This window comes from Littorina saxatilis, linkage group LG5 (assembly GCF_037325665.1).
Source record: "Littorina saxatilis isolate snail1 linkage group LG5, US_GU_Lsax_2.0, whole genome shotgun sequence".
Taxonomy (NCBI): Eukaryota; Metazoa; Mollusca; class Gastropoda; order Littorinimorpha; family Littorinidae; genus Littorina; species Littorina saxatilis.
The window spans coordinates 50641886-50666660 of record NC_090249.1 but is presented as its reverse complement, the minus strand read 5'-3'; the positions used below and the strand labels follow the sequence as shown (position 1 = coordinate 50666660).

Below are 24775 nucleotides of genomic sequence, written 5' to 3'. Positions count from 1 at the left end.
CATAGCTCATGTATCCAAACGACTCACCTTCGACGAGGGGCTTGACGTAGATGCTGGCCATGGCAGGCTGCGTCTGAACGCTGCCGTTGATGAGGAAGCCGGGGTGGCGGCCGTCCGACAGCGTGAACATGAAGTTGTCCAGTCCGGCGCGTGACCCGTCGCTCTCATAGCGCACGTTCCCGAGTTCAAGGTCGTTCTGCGTGAAGGACGAGGCCACCTGGGTGCCCCGGATGTACAGCTGGCCGTAGGTGGGCGGCTTGACCACCGTGAAGGTGATGTTGTGTGTGGCCGTGTCCGGGTCGACGGCCTTCAGGTTGTAGGGAGAGATCTTCACCTCGCCAGCTTGGCGCACCTATAGAATGAAACGGAAACACGTGGCTGTTAGATGATTGTGACAGATGTGAGAACACATGTCTGTTGATGGATGTGGCTATGTCCAGGTTTATGACCTTCAGGTGGTATGTTGAGATACTCACTTTGTGACTTGGAGCACCTAGAACAAAACCACGAGTGGTTGTTGGATGCTCGTGACAGATGTGAAAAAGTATATCTGTATCATGGTCAAGCATGTGGCTGTCCCATGGTCTTCAGGTGTCTTCACTTCTATTTTTTTCTACCAAGCATTTAAACGCGAAAAGAAAAAAAAACCCGAAGGCAACTAACTAACAGCACAACTGACAAATTAAACACAGACACAGACATAGATGAATTCGTTAGCCACCAGGGAAGGCGGCATGATCTCAATGTCATATTGTGTCTGTTGCTTCCTTTACTAGGCACCATTCTATCAGGAAACAGACAATCGTAACAAAGCACATGTGTGTTTAATACCTCGATGAGGTCGTTAGCCACGAGGGACGGCGACACGGAGTCCAGGGGCTGGATGTCGATGCTGAACTCGCCATCCTTGGCCTCGCTCAGCCCGTTGGTGACGGTGAAGATGAAGGAGTCGTGGGTGATGTCGTTCTTGGCCAGGTGGTTGTACACCACCTTCTGGGCCGCGAGGTCCATCTGCGTGAAGCTCAGGATGGCCGTGAAGCGCTCGTCGATGAACTCCAGCTGGCCCAGGCGCGGCGGGATCCGGACGGCGAAGACGATCTCCTCCGCCTTGGTGCTCTCGTCCGACGCGCTCAGGTTGGACGTGCTGATGGCCACGCGCTCCCCCTCCTTCACCGTCATGCCGCGGTTCATCAGTGCGATGTTCGCTTGGCGCGAGTTCCGTACCTGATTGATAATAATGATGATAATACAAATTAAGTAGAAGTGTTATTTCTGTGGCATAGTCGTCAACCAGCACTGCACACGCTAAACGGCGGCCATAAAAGAACAAGTGAGCGAGAGTGAACGCTCGTAGGTGCAAAAGGCCTCGGGAAAAGCTAAACCCCCCCCCCCCCCCCCCGCACCTCACCGCGAAGGACAAATCGGCCATCTTTCTCTGTCTCTCTCTTTCTCAGTCTGTCTGTCTGTCTGTCGCTCTCTCTTTCTCTCTCTCTCTCTCTCTCTCTCTCTCTCTCTCTCTCTCTCTCTCTCTCTCTCTCTCTCTCTCTCTCTCTCTCTCTCGCTCTTTCTTTCCATCTCTCTCTCTCTCACTCTGTCACTCTCTCTCTGTCCCCCTCTCTCTCTCTGTCTGTCTGTCTGTCTGTCTGTCTGTCTGTCTGTCTGTCTGTCTGTCTCTCTCTCTCTCTCTCTCTCTCTCTCTCTCTCTCTAACATTTTGTCATTTTCAGATGTTAAGAGGTGTCGCCTCGTTGCTAAGTTCATTTTCCACGCCATAAAACGTCGACAACTGCATGTTGAAACACTGCAATGTTAGAGATGGTACCGTTGTAATTGTAAACGATTATTATATAACATGTGAGGATAAATGTGTAAGACGTGTATATGTGTAAAATTCACCTAACCCACATCCCCTCTTCCCTGGTTTGTATATGGGCCAATGGCCATACGTACAATAAACCATCCAAAAGTCAAAAAGTCTCTCTCTCTCTCTCTCTCTCTCTCTCTCTCTCTCTCTCTCTCTCTCTCTCTCTCTCTCTCTCTCTCTCTCTCTCTCTCTCTCTCTCTCTCTAAAAGAACAAACAGAGAGACAGAAACAAACAAGTCGCGTAAGGCGAAATTACTACATTTAGTCAAGCTGTGGAACTCACAGAATGAAACTGAACGTAGTCCGCCGCTAGTGCAAAAGGCAGTGAAAGTGACGAGCCTGTTTGGCGCGGCAGCGGTTGCGCTGTGCTTCATAGCACGCTTTACTGTACCTCTCTTCGTTTTAACTTTCTGAGCGTGTTTTTAATCCAAACATATCATATCTATATGTTTTTGGAATCAGGAACCGACAAGGAATAAGATGAAATAGTTTTTGAATCGATTTCGGAAATTTAATTTTGATCATAATTTTTATATTTTTAATTTTCTGAGCGTGTTTTTAATCCAAATATAACATATGTATATGTTTTTGGAATCAGAAAACGACGAAGAATAAGATGAAATTGTTTTTGGATCGTTTAATAAAAAAAATAATTTTAATTACAAGTTTCCGATTTTTAATGACCAAACTCACTCATTAGTTTTTAAGCCACCAAGCTGAAATGCAATACCAAACCCCGGCCTTCGTCGAAGATTGATTTGCCAAAATTTCAATAAATTTAATTGAAAAATGAGGGTGTGACAGTGCCGCCTCAACGTTTACAAAAAGCCGGATATGACGTCATCAAAGGTATTTATCGAAAAAAAGAAAAAAACGTCCGGGGATATCATACCCAGGAACTCTCATGTCAAATTTCATAAAGATCGGCCCAGTAGTTTAGTCTGAATCGCTCTACACACACACACAGACAGACACACACACACACACACACACACACACACACACACACACACACACACACACACACACACACACACACACATACACCACGACCCTCGTCTCGATTCCCCCCTCTACGTTAAAATATTTAGTCAAAACTTGACTAAATATAAAAACACATTAAAAAACAAGTCGCGTAAGGCGAAAATACAATATTTAGTCAAGTAGCTGCCCTTTTTCAGCAAGACCGTATACTCGTAGCATCGTCAGTCCACCGCTCATGGCAAAGGCAGTGAAATTGACAAGAAGAGCGGGGTAGTAGTTGCGCTAAGAAGGATAGCACGCTTTTCTGTACCTCTCTTTGTTTTAACTTTCTGAGCGTGTTTTTAATCCAAACATATCATATCTATATGTTTTTGGAATCAGGAACCGACAAGGAATAAGATGAAAGTGTTTTTAAATTGATTTCGAAAAAAAAATTTTGATAATAATTTTTATATATTTAATTTTCAGAGCTTGTTTTTAATCCGAATATAACATATTTATATGTTTTTGGAATCAGCAAATGATGGAGAATAAGATAAACGTAAATTTGGATCGTTTTATAAATTTTTATTTTTTTTTACAATTTTCCGATTTTTAATGACCAAAGTCATAAATTAATTTTTAAGCCACCAAGCTGAAATGCAATACCGAACCCCGGGCTTCGTCGAAGATTACTTGACCAAAATTTCAACCAATTTGGTTGAAAAATGAGGGCGTGACAGTGCCGCCTCAACTTTCACGAAAAGCCGGATATGACGTCATCAAAGACATTTATCAAAAAAATGAAAAAAACGTTCGGGGATTTCATACCCAGGAACTCTCATGTCAAATTTCATAAAGATCGGTCCAGTAGTTTAGTCTGAATCGCTCTACACACACACACAGACACACACACAGACACACGCACATACACCATACCCTCGTTTCGATTCCCCCTCGATGTTAAAATATTTAGTCAAAACTTGACTAAATATAAAACAAGTCGCGTAAGGCGAAAATACAATATTTAGTCAAGTAGCTGCCCTTTTTCAGCAAGACCGTATACTCGTAGCATCGTCAGTCCACCGCTCATGGCAAAGGCAGTGAAATTGACAAGAAGAGCGGGGTAGTAGTTGCGCTAAGAAGGATAGCACGCTTTTCTGTACCTCTCTTTGTTTTAACTTTCTGAGCGTGTTTTTAATCCAAACATATCATATCTATATGTTTTTGGAATCAGGAACCGACAAGGAATAAGATGAAAGTGTTTTTAAATTGATTTCGAAAAAAAAATTTTGATAATAATTTTTATATATTTAATTTTCAGAGCTTGTTTTTAATCCGAATATAACATATTTATATGTTTTTGGAATCAGCAAATGATGGAGAATAAGATAAACGTAAATTTGGATCGTTTTATAAAATCATATTTTTTTTACAATTTTCAGATTTTTAATGACCAAAGTCATTAATTAATTTTTAAGCCACCAAGCTGAAATGCAATACCGAAGCCCGGGCTTCGTCGAACATTACTTGACCAAAATTTCAACCAATTTTGTTGAAAAATGAGGGCGTGACAGTGCCGCCTCAACTTTCACGAAAAGCCGGATATGACGTCATCAAAGACATTTATCAAAAAAATGAAAAAAACTGTCTGGGGATTTCATACCCAGGAACTCTCATGTCAAATTTCATAAAGATCGGTCCAGTAGTTTAGTCTGAATCGCTCTACACACACACACAGACAGACACACACACACACACACAGACACACACACACACACGCACGCACATACACCACGACCCTCGTGTCGATTCCTCCTCTACGTTAAAACATTTAGTCAAAACTTGACTAAATATAAAAAGGTACCGGCTCTAACTTTTTGACAATGTCAACGAAAGCAAACTTTTTTGGGAGGCTTTATAACCCCCGTGTATACTCACATTGATCTCGAAGGTCTCCTCGTGTCTGCGGTGAGTGCCGTCGGTCAGCACGAAGACGAAGCGGTCACTCTGTAACTCCCCCATGCGCGTGGTGTGCACGTAGCGAATCTTGTTCTGGTCCACGTCAGTCTGCGTGAAGTTCTCCTGTACCTGTGTTGAGAGAGAGAGAGAGTGAGAGAAAGATGTATGTGGAACAGAGGACCCCCTTTTAAGACCTCCGAAAATGTGAGAAAATCAGGTCTTTAAAAGGAGGTAGTCTTAAAATTGAGGACCGGCACGGTTGGCCTAGTGGTAAGGCGTCCGCCCCGTGATCGGGAGGTCGTGGGTTCGAACCCCGGCCGGGTCATACCTAAGACTTTAAAATTGGCAATCTAGTGGCTGCTCCGCCTGGCGTCTGGCATTATGGGGTTAGTGCTAGGACTGGTTGGTCCGGTGTCAGAATAATGTGACTGGGTGAGACATGAAGCCTGTGCTGCGACTTCTGTCTTGTGTGTGGCGCACGTTATATGTCAAAGCAGCACCGCCCTGATATGGCCCTTCGTGGTCGGCTGGGCGTTAAGCAAACAAACAAACAAACTTAAAATTGAGGTAAATTTAAAGATGTTATTTAGAGGTTCTAAAATTGTCATGGAAAATACAAAACCAAGCCACGAAAGAGGAAAGCCAAACAGCTCGCCTTGATGCTTAATAAAAGTTTCGTTCAATAATTGACTTAAAATATACAGCACATTCATAACGAAACAGCAAATCACAACATTTTGTACACAATCATTTTTGGGTTCTGTAATTTTCATGTAAAATAAGAAACAAGCCACGAAAGAGAAAAGCAAGACAGTTAGCTCACCTGGATGTCCATGCAGTCCATCGCGGGGGTTTGCGAGAAGGGGTCAGGACAGTACTGCAGCAGACCCTTCAAGGGCAGCCTGACCATGACGTAGTACAGCTCCCCCTCGCTGTTGTCCCCGTCACGCGCCTCCAGCACCACCGACGACACGAGGGCCGAGTCACCGTAGTCCAGCTTCAGCCCCGCGTTGCGAATGACCTCGGGCTTCTCGTCGTTGGTCAGCTTGATGGTCACGTTGCACACGCGCTTGATCTCGTGCTTGCCGTCCGACACGGTGACGGCGAACTTGTCCATCAGGTTCTCCGAACCGTCGTGCTTGTACTTGAGCTTGAGGCCGCTGTGCAGCTCGTCGATGGAGAAGTCGTTGGCCTCGGTCTCCATCTCGCCCTTCTTGGTGTGGATGATGCGCACGACCTTGCCGTGGTCCGGCAGCTGGGACAGCGTGAACTGCAGCGAGTCCTTGGGCATGTCCAGGTCGATGGCGTCCAGCATGGACTGGTCGATCAGCATGTCCTTGCCCTCGGCCAGCGCGAAGTCCTTCAGCATCAGGTCCGGAGCCTCGTCGTTGGCCGGCACGATGGTCACCCGGATGGTCTCGGAGGCCGAGTTGAGCTTGCCGTCCGTGGCGTAGATCTGGAACTGGTCGCTGAGCGGCTCCACGCCGCGGTGGTTGGCCTGCACGTAGTTGATGGAGCCGTCCAGGATGTCCTGGTAGCTGAAGGAGTTGACTCTCTTCCCGCCGTTACTCTTCTCCGAGCCGGGGCTGGGCTTGGTGTTCTCGATGTAGCCCCATTGCGGCTGCTCGGTGATCATGAACTGGATGGTCTTGGTCTTGGAGTCCGGGTCCGTCACGCTCAGCACCTCCCGCGAGAACCTGAAGGACTCGCCCTCCGCCACCAGCATGGGGCTGCCCACCCTGATCACCGGCTTCTGGTTGTTGACGGGCGTGATGGTGATGTTGAGGTCGTAGATGGGCAGGTCGGAGGACGCCAGGTAGTTCTGGTCCGACACGATGAACGACACCATGTCTCGCTTGGCGCTCGTGCCGATCTCCCCGCTCGTGTGCAGGTAGCTTACCAGGCCGTCCTTGACCTCCTCCTGCGTGACCTTAGTTGCGGGCTGATTTTTCAGCTGAAGGACGCCGTACCGAGGTTGTTTGACGATCAAGAAGACCAGAGACTCGTCGTCGGTGTCCTCATCAGTGGCCGACAGAATTCTGAATAGATATAGCAAAAATACTTATGCCGAGTAGGTATTGCTCAGCCAGAATCTTACTTACATTTTATGAGAAAACTCACAGGAACTGGACTGTTCTGTTCGGGGATTTTCAAGCGACTGGGTTAGTTTTCTGCAACGCCAAATCGACACACCCTCCTCGTGAGTAAATGTATGGCATTATTTTTATAGGTAAGGTAACAGTTGCAACTTTTGTTGGGAACTGTCCTACCAAACCTTCATATTTCAAGAAAAGGCAAATCTCCGTGTCTGTGCATGATAAAACCCAATCCGTGCATACAACTTCTACCTGCAATCATCCATTTAAAAAATGAAGTGCATCTGTACCGTGGTGTAATGACGGCTTCGTCTCCTTCAGACACGATGAGCAGAGGTCGCAAGTTCAGAGACAGCTGCGGAGACTGGTCGTCAATGGGAACGATCTCCACGGAGATGACTTTGGTCTCCTGGTTGAGCCCATCGGTCAAGGCTAGCGTGAAAGTGTCGAGGATCACGTCAGAGCCGTCATGAATGTACCTGGGTGGTAACAGTCATAACAATATTTTGTGACTGATTGAACATTAAATGATGTATATTTGTTGCATTGAACAGGCAGTATTAATTGCAGAAAAAAATCACGACAGAGTCCCCGAAAACCATCCCCTAGACACGGCCGTGTACTTGAGGTAGTGTAAGCCCCCATGGGTTTTTGAGAAAAGAAACAACAACCAACCGTGTATTTGCGTCACAATTGTCATCAAAACTGAGTGATTCCTTGAAACTTGAGTTAAGTTTCTTTCCTAGCTTTGTGCATATAGTGTTGATGTCAACTGCATACCATATAACACACGATCCCCCGTCCCCCCTTCCAAACTTAAACACAGCTACATAACCTAGCCAAAGTACCACTCAACCTGACGTTCCTACCTGATGTGCTTTTTGCTCAGGTCGTCCAGTTTGAACTTGACCCCTTTCCTCAAGGTCCTGCCCTCTTTTTGGAGGGAGCCAAAGCGAGGCAGGGCGTCAAGGACGAAGGTGAGGTCGGAGGTGAGCGTGTCAGTGTCAGAGGCGGACAGCTGTGTGATGGAGATGCTGAGGATTCCGCCCTCCTCCACCAGAAGTTTGGTCGTCTCGAACCGCGGAACCTGCACAACATACAGTGCTAACTATTAAACTTTCCATTGCAATTCGCTCAAATGGGTAGCGCCGTACTGTATGGCAGCTCGCTTTCCGACAGTGAGAAAGCATCCCGACTTTCCATGAGGGTAACCTCACAGGACTAAATCTTATCCTTAACTTTAATTAAGCCTAATATTGATTGGGCAATGTCGAAACCACCCAGTCTATTTCACCAGACTCGCTGCACAAAGCTTTCGCAGTGATTTTTTGGGAAAAAAGACTCGCCGAAGTCAATTTCGGCCTCAGTTAAGGAAGGCCTTTACTCTATAATCCCACTGCTGGGAAATTATGGTCACTTCCTCTCAGTGGAGAGTTACCATGAACAAGAGTCGCACTGCCCTTGTGTGTGCATGCGTGTTTAAAGTGCGTCTAAACCTTCCCAAATGCTAGCAGCAGGTGGTTGGAGAAGAGCTAGTTGTCCAGCGGAAAGTATTAAAATCGCTGAAAAGGACAGTGCAGAAATCTAAAAGGAGAATGAAAAACACAGTCACAAGGACAATGTTGAACATGCAGCCTTCCTTAATTGAGTTGACATCGCGAAGTCCTCATGAAGTCTTTTTACTGACAAATCAGTGTCAAAGTTCCGTGCAGCGAGCTTTATGAAGTAGACTTCGCGAAGTCATCATGAAGTCTTCTTACTGACAAATCAGTGTCAAAGTTCCGTGCAGCGAGCTTTATGAAGTAGACTTCGCGAAGTCCTCATGAAGTCTTTTTACTGACAAATCAGTGTCAAAGTTCCGTGCAGCGAGCTTTATGAAGTAGACTTCGCGAAGTCCTCATGAAGTCTTTTTACTGACAAATCAGTGTCAAAGTTCCGTGCAGCGAGCTTTATGAAGTTGACATCGCGAAGTCCTCATGAAGTCTTTTTACTGACAAATCAGTGTCAAAGTTCCGTGCAGCGAGCTGTATGAAGTAGACTTCGCGAAGTCCTCATGAAGTCTTTTTACTGACAAATCAGTGTCAACGTTCCGTGCAGCGAGCTTTATGAGTTAAGTAGACATCGCGAAGTCCTCATGAAGTCTTTTTACTGACAAATCAGTGTCAAAGTTCTGTGCAGCGAGCTTTATGAAGTAGACTTCGCGAAGTCATCATGAAGTCTTCTTACTGACAAATCAGTGTCAAAGTTCCGTGCAGCGAGCTTTATGAAGTAGACTTCGCGAAGTCATCATGAAGTCTTCTTACTGACAAATCAGTGTCAAAGTTCCGTGCAGCGAGCTTTATGAAGTAGACTTCGCGAAGTCATCATGAAGTCTTCTTACTGACAAATCAGTGTCAACGTTCTGTGCAGCGAGCTTTATGAAGTAGACTTCGCGAAGTCCTCATGAAGTCTTTTTACTGACAAATCAGTGTCAAAGTTCCGTGCAGCGAGCTTTATGAAGTAGACTTCGCGAAGTCATCATGAAGTCTTCTTACTGACAAATCAGTGTCAACGTTCTGTGCAGCGAGCTTTATGAAGTAGACTTCGCGAAGTCATCATGAAGTCTTCTTACTGACAAATCAGTGTCAAAGTTCCGTGCAGCGAGCTTTATGAAGTTGACTTCGCGAAGTCCTCATGAAGTCTTCTTACTGACAAATCAGTGTCAAAGTTCCGTGCAGCGAGCTTTATGAAGTAGACTTCGCGAAGTCATCATGAAGTCTTCTTACTGACAAATCAGTGTCAAAGTTCCGTGCAGCGAGCTTTATGAAGTTGACTTCGCGAAGTCCTCATGAAGTCTTTTTACTGACAAATCAGTGTCAAAGTTCTGTGCAGCGAGCTTTATGAAGTAGACTTCGCGAAGTCAACTTCGCACACTAATAATATTAGGCTTTCTAAAATGACTTTTGGCTTGTTGGCAGGCAAGAGTTTCTGTAACCCAACTAGTTATGAGTGCAAATTGGTGAAAACGTTGACAAACCTGGTTGTTGACGGGCAGCACCTCGATGTCGAAGGTTTGACCGTACAGCTTGTTGCCGCTGGAGTCCTCTATGGTGTAAGCAAAGCGGACCAGGCGCGACTCCGGCCCGATGTCGGCCACTGGCGGAATGTAGGCGACCTGTCACACACGTCCACACACTTGAGTTAAACTGAGGATAAACAATACTTGAAGAAAACTTATTATGTGGCAATTTGAATGAACCTATGAACAAAGCTCCAGAATCATTGTTGTTGAATTTTCTACTTGTGTGACTATATTGTTGTTTTGGTTTGTTTGTTTGTTTGCTTAACGCCCAGCCGACCACGAAGGGCCATATCAGGGCGGTTGTTGTTTTAGTGATAATGTGATAATGTATATAAACATCTAGGGCTGTTTTCAGTATTGTTGATAACATGTTCTGTTTGATTAAGGGTATTCAGCTGGTATTTTCTTGTTTTCACTACCTATTTTATTCATGTTTTTATTACTTAGTTAGTGGAATAATTTTTTGTAATGTATGTTTGATGGTGTATGCTTTTAATTAAGCGTTGTTGACTATGAATGTAGATGTAAATGCTTGTATAACTGTGTTTTAATTTTAAAATGTGTCAAGCGCAGAGCATAATTGTAAAGTTATGATGTTGCGCTATATAAATGCTCATTTATTATTATTATTATTATTATTATTTAAGTTATTGAGACATCCCAGTGCATTAAGGGATTTATAGAGCAAATCGAGAAAATTCATTATTGAACTCAGCGTTTCGTTCAATAATTATTTTCGAGATTTGCTCTATAAATCCCTTAGTGCACTGGGATTGTTTCAATAACGATATTGTCAGTACCGCCATAGAAAAAAGAAGATTCCAAGCGCACATTTTGCAACGCGCATTTGAATAGGCATAACTGTGTGGTCAGGTCGTGCACAGTAAAGATCTACTTTTGTGTGGGGTGTCTCAAGTGTGTCGTGCTTTCGTCACACGCATTTTAATTTCTGTTGGTAAATTCCAGTGTAGCGTTAATCTGAACAGTGATGATCTTTCAGAGAGACCTCATTTGAACTCGGAGAAAGGCTCTTCATTATTTGCGATTCGAAACCTCCAGTCGAGCTTCGACGGATTGACTGTGCGGAGTGACTCCCCTTGAATTGACTCAAAGCGGGACTCGACGGTTCGCACATTTTCAAAACAAATGTGGCATATTTCTCGTGTTGTATCTTCACTCATCGGGGAGTCTGATACTAAATATGAACGGTAAGAATTCTCTGAACCCTACACGTATTATATCCCCATCGTTTTTTCGTTCACATTTGCCCAACATGTTATTTTGCTGAGCGGGGTTAATGTCGTCTGCTAGGCTACCTGCCAACCTGGGCAATGGAACGACTGCAGTCTGCACTGAGTCTGTACGCATGAGGCAGGCTGCTAATAAATCTTATATATGGTAAGAACGTTCTGAACCTTACACGTTTTCGATTACGATTGTTCTTGCTTTGAAATAATAATTCTGAAACCATTCATTTACTGAACTGAGTCGTATTTCTGTGTTGTCTGCTACAGAGTCGATCGAGTCAGTCTTCCAAACTGGTCTAGCTGGTACGTTATCGGAATAACACTTGTGTTTTCTGTTAGCCGCTGGGAATTGTATACTAACTCATCATTTGGTAATGTGGATGATAAGCTACATGCCACTAACACGGCATATGAGAAGAATCTATGCAAGTCGGCGAAAATTAGATGAAACACAGCGGCTTCTATTTTTTAGATCACTGGCACTGGCACAGGCACATGCAATCTGTGGAAGTTTTAGCGCATCGCCATTAGCCAATCAACTGGTTCACATCAGTCATGTGACACCAGTACTTACTGACAATTATTATTATTATTATTATTATTATTATTATTATTATTATCTCTCTCTGTGTCTGTCTCTGTCTCTTTCTTATTCTCTCTCTCTCTCTCTCTCTCTCTCTCTCTCTGTTCTTCTCTCTCCCCCTCCCTCTCTCTTCCACCTCTCGCTCTCTCTCTCTCTCTCTGTCTCTCTGTCTCTCTCTCGCTCTCTCTCTCTCTGTCTCTGTCTCTCTCTGTCTCTCTCTCTCTCTCTCGCTCTCTCTCTCTCTCTCGCCCTCTCTCTCTCTCTCGCTCTCTCTCTCTCTCTCTCTCTCTCTCTCTCTCTCTCTCTCTCTCTCTCTCTCTCTCTCTCTCTCTCTCTCTCTCTCTCTCTCTCTCTCTCTGAGAATGCTGCAAATGTGCAAAACCACAGTTATGAATGAACTCTTTTCTCGAAGACAACTCAAACACGTGTGATGCATTCTCGCTGACCTTCATGTGGTTGATGTCGGCTTGCGTGAAGCGGACGGCAAGGGGCATGGTGGAAGTCTTGCTGACCATGGTAGCATTGTGTGTTGTCACCAGGCGTCCGGCGTCCCGCTCGCCACGGTTGTAGACGAAGTAGGGCGGAGTGGTCACGGTGTAGAGGAGCTCGCGCGCCTTGGACTCTATGTCGGTGTACAGCAACTCTACCTGTAGTAGTGCGGGTAGATTAGCAGAGGCAGATGAGATATAGTCACAGACACACAGACATACAGTGGTCGCCGGTTAATATGACCGCGGTTAATATGACCAGCCGCGTATTATGACCAATTTTACCCGGTCCGGAATTGTCCTTCTTTGTTATGTATTAGAAAAAGCCGCTTAATATGACCACAACGCCGCTTAATATGGCCACATTGTTTCGAGAAAATGGCAACAAGTTCACATCTTTTTCAGTTTGAAATCACTCGGGGGGAAAAAATACATACAATTTTTTGAAAAAGGCAAAAAGGCGTGCGATATTTTTTTTCTTTTTCGTGAAAGTGATCAGTGATCAGTGCTCAGTGATCTCTAATGTCGCGATCATTATTCTGTCTCTTTTTTTCCCCGAGACTGAGCGTCATAAAAAAGGCAAACAAGCGTGTATATGCCGTTTCTTCCATTTACTTTTCATTCCATTTCAATTTCTTTTCAACGGACGTCATCATGGAGAAGATTGGAGCCTTTGACAATGAAGTGAAGGATCTCCTCTGGTCTAGCACCAACACACAGACCAACATCCGTGATTTTTTCAAGGCCCCTAAGTGAACATTTGGACTTGTATATGCCGTTTCTTCCATTTACTTTTCATTCCATTTCAATTTCTTTTCAACGGACGTCATCTATAATGGCTACAATGTACAGTACACATATTTAATTTTGTGTTTGTTGCCGACAAGTTACATTTTCATACAATCATTAATTACAAAAAAAATGTTTCTTTTTGCGATTTTTTTAAGTCGTTTTCTCTAACATCGGTTAATATGACCAGCCGCTTATTATGACCATTTTATCCCGGTCCCAAAGTGGTCATATTAACCGGCGACCACTGTATTACGATTGTGGGAGGTAGAGAGAAAGGGGTTGGGAGAAAGAGAAAGAGAGAGAGAGAGAGAGAGAGAGAGAGAGAGAGAGAGAGGTAGAGAGAGGGGGAGGGGGATAGGAGGAGAGGGATAGAGAGACAGAAAGAGACAGAGAGAGAGAGAGAAACAGAACAGAGAGAGATGGGAGACGCACAGAATGGCGGAAGCATGGATACACACAGAAAGACAGAAAAACAGGCGGAAATGGCACACAACACAAAAGCACGAACTAAACAGAAAGACAAACCAAGCCTACCTGACTGATGTACCCCACGTTGGTCTCCAGCACGTACATGAGTCGCGTGGCCTCGGGCGACATCTCGGGCGGGTTCTCATTCATGGGCGTGATGACGATGTGGAACGTCTGCACCTCTGACTTGTTGGGCGGATCCTGCTGGTCTTGCAGGGTGAACTGGAAGGCGTCGCGGAACACCTCCTCCCCACCGTGCCGGTAGTACACCTGCCCCTTAAGCAGGTCGCGCTGCTGGAACCCGAAGATCTTGGTCCCGGAGTCCGACGGTCGGATCTTGCGGATGAGGTCCCCCGCCCTGGGGGACTGCACGACGGTGTAGAAGATGTTCTGGTCGAGCGAGTCCGCGTCGTGGGCGAGGAGGACGTCCTCGTGGATCTTCTTCATGCCGCCCTCGTTGATCTGCATGCCCAGGTTGTTGATGAGGTAGGGCGGGGTGTCGTCCTTGGGGATGATGGTGATAGGGAAGCTGGAGAGGACGGTGTGGGCGCCGTCGCTGATCCGCATCTCGATGCGGTCCTTGGTAGAGTCGCTGTCGTCATGCTCGTACACCACGCGCTCCGCACGCACGTCGTCCATCGTGAAGATCATGGCGGGCCGCCCGTGCACCAACACCTGGCCGGGGACACAGAGAGCGAAATGTCACATTTTTGTTTCAGAATTGAACAAAACCAGACCTGTTTTAGACAAGTTTTTACTCAGTAAGTGTATCTATTGTGCAAGCCGCTGAATTGCTGGTTTAAGAATGTCCTTTTTTCTGGTCCTCTTTGTAAGTCTTGCTCAGATATGTAAGGAAAAGATTTGTATGTGAATATATATATATATAGAGAGAGATATATAACGAGAGAGAGCAAAAGAGAGAGAGAGAGCGAAAGAGTGAGAGAAAGAGAGAGACACAGACTGAGAGGCAGTGATCACAGAAAAGGTTGATGATTCATTTGTGCTCTTATAGTGAATTATCACAGGGTTTTATTTTTTTCAAAATTTAACAAAAACAGGCCTAATTTTTAAGTCGTGCTGAGAAATGTCCAAACAGTTTAATTTTTTCTCTCGGATTCGAACCCACGTCGATAGCAACAAACTGGTTTTAAGGCTAGCGTGCAACCGACTGAGCTACATTACTGCCCGCAAAATTTCTTTAAAACAAAAAGAAGATAGAACAGACCTTGCCATGGTGCAGCCCGCGCTTGATGTAGACCCTGACTCTGCGTGGGTTGTCGCTGTCGACGATCTGCAGCTGCTCGCTTGTCAGGGGCCTGGCCTGTCCCTCCAGGAGGACCAGCCCCGCGATGTGAGCCACCCGGGGTGCCGTGGTGTCGGAGGGGCGCACGGCGATGTGCAGGGTGATGGGTACGGAGTTGGCGAAGTGACTGTCGAACACTCTGAACTGCACCTCGTTCACGCGCTGGTCTTTGTACGCCCTGTAGGGAGACATCGACATTGGCATAGACATAGGTATAGACATGAATGTAGGCATAGACATAGCCATAGGCATTGACATAAACAGAGATGGAGACATAGCCATAGACATAGTAAAAGGCATGGGCTGTCGGACACTCTGATCTTCACCTCGTGCACGTGCTGGTCTTTGTACGCCCTGCAGGGAGAAATACACATAAATATAATTATGCATAGGCATAGATGGAGACATAGTAATAGCCATAGGCATAGACGAAGACATAGCTAGACACATAGTAATAGACATAGACTGTTGTATACACAGAACTGCACCTCGTGCACGCGCTGGTTCGCGTAAGCCCAGCAGGGAGGCATAGACACAGATAAAGACATTGGCATAGACATAGACATAGATGAAGACATAGGCATGGACATGGACATAGACTGTGACAATTGTACACTCTGAACTGCACTTCGTGCACGCAGTGATTCGTGTACGCCCTGCATGGAGATATAGACATAGGCATATACATGGACATAGACATTGAAGAGTCAAAGGGGAATTGGGACAAACAGTGGAACCCCCTTTGAAGACCTGCAAGCATCTGAGAAAGGAGGGAATCTTAAAATGGAGGTAAATGTACCGAAATTATAACAGAAAATCTGAAAAAAAGCAAAGGCATAAAAGGGGGACATGTTAATGCAGGGGGCCTTAAAAGAGAGGGTTGTGGTGTACCTGCTGGGAGGACGGTAGGCGATCCTGTGGTTGTCCAGATCGTCCTGCAGGAAGGAGCTGATGGGCTTGGCGTGGTTGTCCAGGTGCACCAGGTGACCCCTGCCCTCGTCGAACGGCTTGCTGATGTTGAAGACCAGCTGACCTTTAGGCGTCTCGTAGTCCTCGGCCGAGATGACCCCCGGGATGATGGTGGACAGCACGAACTGGTCCACGTCCATCATGTACATGTTGACGAAGCTGGCGTGGGGCGGCGAGTTGGGCAGCGCGCCCTTGATGTAGATGGGCAGGTAGTAGCGTTCCGACACCACGTCCTCGCTCACCGAGGGGTCGAACAGCTCCACGGTCAGCGGCAGGTAGTCCACCTCGGGCGTGGGGGACCTCAGGTGCTCGTAGTGCAGGTTCATGAAGAGGAACTCGCGGCAGTCCTTCTTCACCGAGTCCACGGTCTGCTGCTGCTGGCCGCGCTCGCTCATGACGATCTGACCCACCAGCGGCCAGGGCGAGTAGAACTTGGAGAAGCTGACGGTGCAGGAAACGTTGGCGTTGCTGCTGTTGCGGAAGCGGATGGAGGAGGCGTCGATGGCGTTGGACAGGCCGTTGAACTCGGGCACCACCACTGGCCGCAGCCCCCGCGTGTCCACCACGTCGTGCGAAGCGTTGACCACCTTGACCGTCAGGTAGACGGTGTGGGTGTGGGTGTCGGAGGAGGTGAACTTGTGCACGCGCAGCTTGACCCGGTCGGAGGGCAGGAGGGGCGAGCCGTTGTGCATGTACTGCACGGTGCGGGGTAGGAAGTGACAGTCAAAGATCTGCACACACAAAGGTGAAAGGCGACGGGTGAGCAAATGTAAGTGTTGGTTATAATTTCCAGAAATAAACACACAATATTCTGAATATATCAGAACAGAAAGTCCTGCCACCATCTCATTTAACAATACACCCTCCCCCCCCACACACACACACACACACACACACACACACACACACACACACGACAACCACAACGACAACAACAACAACAACAACAACAACAAAATGGGATGAGCATTCCTCAGCAACAGAACCGAAGTTCATCCAGCACTCATTCAAGCACAGCAACAACACATCAACGACAACATCCTGTCAACAAACAAAGCAGTTGCGTTTACAAAACAGTAAAGTAGGTATATGACTCCTTTGGCACAAAATGTAAGGAGATGGAGAGAGAAAGAGTGAAGAGAAAGATCGTTGCTTATCGATTGCGGTGACAGACAGACAGACAGGCAGGCAGGCAGGCTAACAGACAGACAGACCGAGAGACCAGACAGACAAACAGACTGAGAGACATGACTGACAGACAGACTGGGAGGGAGAGACAGAAAGAGAGAAACAAAAGCAGAGCTGCTTTATCCACGGGACGTTCAGTTCATGTTACAATTTCATTTTTACAGCGCATTTCTTCAGTCAGATTATACTATCCCCACGATTACAATTTCTCCCATCCGATACAACCATACAAACAGAGCTCAAAACGCGCTAGAACGAAGCTCCAGGTTAAAATGTCAAATTTGCCGTACAAGTGTTTTCTAACTATACATGATCTAAGAAACAAAAAGAGGTAAGCTGTTTTAAATGTAGCCGACATGACTGGAAAAAAAGAGTAAGTGAGAGCAACGCAGTTTGTACCACTATAGCTTACATGAGTTAGGAGTTAGATTTTGAAGAAACTTTTGGAGAGAAAATGTTTGAAAGCGCCATACTGAGTTGGGAGTCAGCTATAAGCCGCAACAAGGACGCTAACCGGCATGTTCACATAGCGTTCTCACAAAACAACTCGCGTCAAACTTGAAATCAAACGCGACACAAACACGGCGTATTGTGGGGCAGAGCATGGGGGGTCCCCCGCTCCCCACGTGACAAGTCTACGACCTGTCACTCCCACCCCACAATGCAACGCGCATGCTCCACTAGCACCGCAACAATATGGCGACCGACGTTGACGAGGCCGAGGGTAGACAGGAGCCGGACCCCCCGTCACGCTAGAGCGGACTAAAGCCCCCCACTCCCCCCTCCCCCTGTCCAACCCTTCCCCCTTCTGTACTGATCCCACGTAAATCAGCATCCACAGGAGATCAATCTGTCACATGTCGATTAGCCCCAGACAGGTTAAAATGGCGCCGTGGGATGACGACGGCGCCCCCCGCCTGACATAACTTGATCGGACAGCTAGCGCTGCTGCGCATGGCTCTTTGGGACTCTTAGTAAAACTCGGTAGTCAGCTGGATGGCTTGTGGTCTTGCAACACAGAGGGAGCGGACCTCAGCACTAAACTCTGGGACTCTGCCAGCGACATGGACTTATGACCACCAGCTTTGCGGCATCCACCTAGATGAGGATTGGAGTGGTTCCCATCGAACATTGAAAGAAGAAGAATAAGAAGGAGAAGAAGAAAAAGCCGAAGCAGAAGCCAGAGCCAGACGAAGAAGAAGAAGAAGAGGAAGAAGAAGAGGTGTCGTTGATTTAAAGATCTACGATACCGATACATGCACAGCAAGCCGGTGAGGGTCAAGAGGATATGTCTTAATTTGTTTGTAGTTGATGTTGTGTCTTATTCAGTAACCGTCGGCTTATTAGCGAAGGCTTTCAAACATTCATTTTCTTTTGTACATTGGTTTTTAGTTGAAGGTGGGGGGTGGGGGGGGGGGGGGTGGTTGACAAGTTTTAAGCCGTCTCTTTCTACTGACGTACTGTGTCAAAACCGGTGTCAACGTTGACATTTGAATGTTCGTGGTGTCGCACCAAGAACGTGCTGCCTGTGTCTCGGCTCCGAAGACAATAGGCGTGAACAAGGGATCGGGAGGGAAGTCTGTGTAGTGCCTGGATATTGAATGAGACGAAGCTATAGGTGGTGGGGTAAGTAGAAAATGAAGACAGCATTGACCCTTGGAGACCGGGGCCTACATGACGTGATTAGCTCGCTCCCCTGGGGATTGATGGCTGTACCAACACCCCCTGCCCCCACCCCAATCACCCCCCGCCCCCACACCTCCCCCCACCAGCCCCATTCTTTATTTTTAATTTTTTTAAAATGTTCTTTATGCTGAGATGACAGGCTTGCTACTCAGAAAGGGTGAGGGGAGGTTTAGATGATATTAGCTAGTATGCCGGGTTGTAATTGACATTGTATGTTCAGTGTAGCCTATGATTGTGCATTTGCCATTTTGAAGAAACTTGCATACGGCTGACTTCATTTGAACCTGCCCGGTGACCTTGAGGTTCATGGAGGTCATTCATGTTTCGTCCTTATCAAAAGGGGAGATGATTTCTCCCGTGGTTTTACATTTACGACCGGATACAGATGTAAGAGCTGTACCAGGTGGCCACGCAACAATGGAATCAATGTTTCTGCTGCTTTTTCGATCGCTTGGATGGGAAGACTCATTGTAGCTCAAACCACCCATCTCTTCTCCCTTGTGTCATGCAAACCGTATTCGAACGTTCCTCCAACTCTCTCTCTGTCTCTGTCTCTCTGCCTTTGTCTGTCTGTCTGTCTGTCTCTGTCTGTCTCTTTCTCTCTCTCTTTCTCTCTCTCTCTTTCTCACAAACACTCTCTCCCCCCCTCTCTCTCTCTCTCTCTCTCTCTCTCTGCAACCCCTATCTCTCTCTTTCGTCTGTCTGTCTGTCTGTCTGTCTGTCTGTCTGTCTCTCTCTCTCTCCGTATGCATGTCCGTCTGCCTGTCTGCTTGACTCTCTCTCTCTCTCTGCAACCCCTCTATCTTCTTCTGTCTGTCTGTCTGTCTGTCTGTCTGTCTGTCTCTCTCTCTGTCTGTCTCTCTGTCTGTCTCTGTCTCCCCCCCCCCTCTCTCTCTCTCTCTCTCTCTCTCTCTCTCTCTCTCTCTCGCATACGCTATTCATCAATGAAACTAGAAAGTGAGATATCCAATTTCTCCGACAAATAACGTTGCAAGACGTCACCGGTAGACGTGGCACTTTTATGTGAACAAAGTCAGGCTTAATCTGATCACATCTCTCTCTCTCTCTCTCTCTCTCTCTCTCTCTCTCTCTCTCTCTCTCTCTCTCTCTCTCTCTCTCTCTCTCTCTCTCTCTCTCTCTCTCTCTCTGCAACCCCTATCTCTCTCTTCGTCTGTCTGTCTGTCTGTCTGTCTGTCTGTCTGTCTCTCTGTCTCTCTCTCTCTCTCTCTCTCTCCGTATGCATGTCCGTCTGCCTGTCTGCTTGACTCTCTCTCTCTCTCTCTGCAACCCCTCTATCTTCTTCTGTCTTGCTGTCTGTCTGTCTGTCTGTCTCTCTCTCTCTGTCTGTCTGTCTCTCTGTCTCTGTCTCTGTCTCTCTCTCTCTCTCTCGCCCCCCCCTCTCCCTCTCTCTCTCTCTCTCTCTCATACGCTATTCATCAATGAAACTAGAAAGTGAGATATCCAATTTCTCCGACAAATAACGTTGCAAGACGTCACCGGTAGACGTGGCACTTTTATGTGAACAAAGTCAGGCTTAATCTGATCACATCTCTCTCTCTCTCTCTCTCTCTCTCTCTCTCTCTCTCTCTCTCTCTCTCTCTCTCTCTCGCTCTCTCTCTCTCTCTGTCTCTCTCTCTCTCTCTCTCTCTGCAACCCCTATCTCTCTCTGTCTGTCTGTCTGTCTGTCTGTCTCTCTCTCTCTCTCGCTCCGTATGCGTGTCCGTCTGCCTGTCTGCTTGACTCTCTCTCTCTCTCTCTCTGCAACCCCTCTATCTTCTTCTGTCTCTCTCTGTCTGTCTCTCTGTTTGTCTGTCTCTGTCTCTCTGTCTCTCTGTCTCCCCCTCTCTCTCTCTCTCTCTCTCTCTCTCTCTCTCTCTCTCTCTCTCATCTTCACATTTCTTTTTTGAAACTCATCTACCTGCCGCTGCCATGCACGCGACTGCTAGCTGGGAGCATAATACGTCACAGACGCATGCACTGTAACTAATTACTTTGCCATAGCTCACGTCTGCAAAGTCTGTCTGTACACAAGAGATGCATGCATGAGTTTCGCACGTTTGGAAACGAAACGCGTTTTTAGTATGTCGCACCTGCGGCAAATAGAAAGAAAATACAAAGAAAGAAGAGAAAGAGGAACAAACGAAAAAAGCCTAACTGCAGAGTCAAAATAGACATAAACCAGAAAAGCGTCGTTTCGCCTCATGCTTTCTTCATTTTTCTCCCTGCGTGTAGTATTCTTCCTAATGCCTGTTTCTACCTTCGTAAATTTTCTGCGAAGGTTTCATGATTGCACAAACTAAACAAAGCATTTGGAATCACGCAAAGATGATAAAGAAATAAAAAAGAATGAAAGGAAATTCGATAAACTAGAGGTTAACTGAGGTGTGTTTTGGGGAAGAAATGATTTGCCTTGTCAGCATTGTTGCTAATGCTGACGTCTCTGGAATGTCCTAGTCATTCATTCTGCATTGATGGAATCCGTTGCATTGTTTTACGTCCCATTTGTTTGTTTTTGTCTGTGTGTCTGTTTGTCTGTCGGTAGTTCACTTTTGTAAAACGGTGTAAATAAGTTATCCGAAGGGGTCTAACCATGCAACTGTTTCGTAAACTAGGATTCAACGTATGTGTGTGTGTTTGTGCGGGCGTGCTAATGTGTGTGTGCGTACATGTGTATGTGTTTGTGTGTGTGGGGGGGTGTGTGTGGGTGTGTGTGTGTGTGTGCATTCATGTGTGCGTGCGTGCGTATATGTGTGCGTGCGTGCGTATGTGTATGTGTATGTGTGTGCGTGTGTGTGTGTTTATGCGTTCGTGCTTGTGCGCGTGTATGTGTGTTTGTGCGCATGCTTGAGTACTTTTGCGTCATATGCTTCACTCCTTTGAGCGGGGTAAGAAGGGCAGAGGTGGGATTTTCTCTTCGTCTTTTTTTGTGTTTAACTTATAAAACATTATTTCAAAAATAACCAAACTAATTGACAGGAGTACTCAAGCCTCTCCACAAGGCCACGCCAGGGCCGTGCCGTATCAAGACTGACTGCCCAATTAGCGGTGTTCCGTCATGTGTCGGGCCTTGGCAAGTTTGGACAAGTCAGAGGAGCATGATATTGGTTGGCCCAGATCCAGCACGCTGATGTTGGCTGTGGGTACTACACTGGACTCCCCTCCCCCTTCTTCTTCTTCTTCCCGTTGGCAGCCAAAGTCTACAAGGATCAGAATTGCCACTTATGCATGAAGAGAGGTCAAATCGGCAACGACCAACAAAAAAAGAAGGAACAGACCGTTTTAAGACCCTGTTTTCTTCCTCTTCACAACACGTGCAAAGTTAAACCCCCCCCCCCCTCCCATCATTTTTAGACTCCCTCTTTTGCCTGATTTTTTCAGATTTTTTGAGGTCTTAAAAGGGATGTTCCACTGCCCATGCAGCAGAGGGCTACATCCAGACAAAACATTAGCCTGGACTGAACTGTTTTGACAGCTCGCCACGAGCGATGGCCACAGTCATTGACTGTAGGGGCATGAAGTGGAATGGCATTGCCAAAGACAACAAGAACAAGAACAAGAACAAGAACAAATACTTTAGTGTTCATCTTTGCAAATCAGAAAGTTGCCATTAGGCCTGCAGCACAATTACCGTGATGCGGTTTGCTGTATTTCAGCGGGTGCTGGTACTGTGAGAATTTCGAACTTAGCAATGTGAGCGTTTCAATGCTATGTTATCAGGTAGTTGAGGTGAGATGCCTCTGTCATTCTTGTGGGGGGGGGGGGGGGGTGGTAACCTTGACAACTTGAAGGTTTAATTTGACCAAGAACCATGGACTGCGTTTTTGATTTGTTTTGTTTTATTGTTTCTGTGCGTGCGTGCGTGCGTGCGTGCTTGCGTGCTTGCGTGCGTGCGTGCGTGCGTGCGTGATCATTTGAGATGGATACGGAACTAAACTGTCCTAGCGTGGATCCCAGTTTGTGTTCTAAAGGTTAATTTCTATCAGCGACACATCGCAACAGTTTAAGTCTGGGCAGTCAGTGAGAGGCGTGATTCAATTGGAAGGAATCAGCCCAGTCAGTCACAGGGGATCCCACCTTGACACACCTATTCCCTAATGTTATTCCCTCCTTCTAATCCCCTCTGACACCCACCCCTACCCTCTCTACCCTCTACCCCCCTCCTCCGTTTTTGTCCTAACCTGCATGTCAAAGGTAAGCCAGGTTTTGCCGCCCTCTCGACAAGAAGACGAAGGGAAGAGGGACCAAGCCGTGATAAGAGGAGGAGCAAGAAACACAGCGGATTTCAACCAATCCCGAGATTTGGCCACAAACTGGGATCCCATTACCCAGCGGCCCAAAGTGGAAGGTATCCGGGGAACTGCGGGTATAAACTCCGCAGGTGCAACTTAGAGAATCCTTGCGCCATATGCTTGCCGTCACCGTCAAGGTAGCAAAATATATTGCATGGATTACGCCTTAATCCCGCGACTTTACCCGCACCTGTCACAATCCCTGTAGAATAAATACATCACACATTTCTCCTTGCTCGTCGGGAATGTTTCTACAGTTGACTCTGAGGATGGGGATGAAATAGTCGACATTTCCGAGCACGGCTTATGTCGGAGAAGAGACGACCGGGTCGAGTGCAATAATAAGCAGATACAGTGCAACCCTTCTTTGAAGACACCCCCCCCCCCCCACCCCCCCGGCCCAAATTTAAGATTTCCATTCTTTTAAGACCCTGTTTTTGCCAAACTTTCTGTGAAGACTCCATCGAGTTTAAAGGCCTGATTTTCTCAGATTGTTGGAGGTCTTAAAGGGAGAGGGGGGGGGGGGGTCGACTGTAGTTTTAGGCCTATATCTCAGTGACATTAAGGTCGAGTACTGGAGTGCCGTTGCGGGAAAACAGGTCTGGTATTGTTGACTAAACTCCGCTTTAGATGATGATACTTTTTCCTCGCCTCTGATGGATCCAGGCCAGTAGCTGAATGCTGACAGATATGAACGCCTCCCATTAGGGCTGCCCCTGTAAACTTGTACGATCACCCCGTCCACTAACCTTCTCTGCGTTTAGACCCCCCCCTCCCATCTCTCTCCCTCCCTCTCTCTCTCTCTCCCTCTCTCTCTCTCTCTCTCTCTCTCTCTCTCTCTCTCTCTATTGTTCAACCATCTGGGACTCTGCCAGTGCTAATATTTTAAAACCATTGTATAGTTTACATAGGCGAGCGCTGAAACTAATTTTATGAAACAATCCAGTCTTGTATTTGATGATTATAAGAAACTTAAGATTCTCCCATTAAAAGAAAGATTTAAATTAAATGAAGGCGTGCTCCTTCACAAAATACTTTCCGGCCGTGCACCACGAACTTTCGTTGCAAACTTTAAAGTCAAACCAAACCGAAAGTTTAACGTCCCAATTCCAAGGATAGATCTCTTCAAATCAAGCTTAGCCTATTCTGGTAGCGTCCTGTGGAATTCTCTCCCGGAAATTGTGAGAGTCCCAATGAGTCTCAGTAAGACTTTCAAAAAACACCTTTCACTATATTTAATGTTTAAATTACGAAAAATCACAGTGATGGAAGACTTCGTTTAGTTATATTTTCATTTGTCCAAAGCATCAGTGTTCATTATATCCACACAAAAACACTCAAAGCTTTAATAACACATTTACTCATGCATGTGTATTCAGCATTGTTTTCACTACGTTACATATACGACGCTTTATATTTGTGTATAATATGTAATGTGTAAATATTCATATGTTGTTGTTTTTCTCTACCTTTTTTTCTACGTTAATATCCGTGTAAATATGCGATTAGATTAGTCCCCTCTCTGGGCGAGGGCTGGTTGAAAAAAAGCTCGTTGTATTGCTTATGCCACAACCCTCGAAAAATAAAATTTGATTTGATTTGATTTGATTTGATTTGATTTGATTTGATTTGATCTCTCTCTCTCTCTCTCTCTCTCTCTCTCTCTCTCTCTCTCTCTCTCTCTCTCTCTCTCTCTCTCTCTCTCTCTCTCTCTCTCTCTCTCTCTCTCTCTCTCTCTCCTATCACACATCTCTCGCTGGCACAAACGGCGATGAGCTAATCATGTTTTCTGAGCTATTGCCACCGATCTTCCACAA

General features: G+C 46.3%; 1 protein-coding gene across 1 annotated transcript in view; it reads right to left on the bottom strand.

Annotated features, from left to right (window-relative positions):
* LOC138967384 (FRAS1-related extracellular matrix protein 1-like) overlaps nt 1-24775 on the bottom strand; it is a 181952-nt gene that overhangs the window by 16301 nt on the left and 140876 nt on the right. Inside the window, exons 3-13 of the mRNA XM_070339925.1 lie at nt 15718-16526; nt 14749-15004; nt 13590-14198; nt 12222-12422; nt 9901-10038; nt 7754-7971; nt 7175-7363; nt 5612-6827; nt 4768-4917; nt 832-1224; nt 28-352 (exon numbers count right to left, since the gene is read on the bottom strand). Of these exons, the coding sequence (XP_070196026.1) occupies nt 28-352; nt 832-1224; nt 4768-4917; nt 5612-6827; nt 7175-7363; nt 7754-7971; nt 9901-10038; nt 12222-12422; nt 13590-14198; nt 14749-15004; nt 15718-16526 (4504 nt within the window). The remainder of the gene's footprint in view (nt 1-27; nt 353-831; nt 1225-4767; nt 4918-5611; nt 6828-7174; nt 7364-7753; nt 7972-9900; nt 10039-12221; nt 12423-13589; nt 14199-14748; nt 15005-15717; nt 16527-24775) is intronic.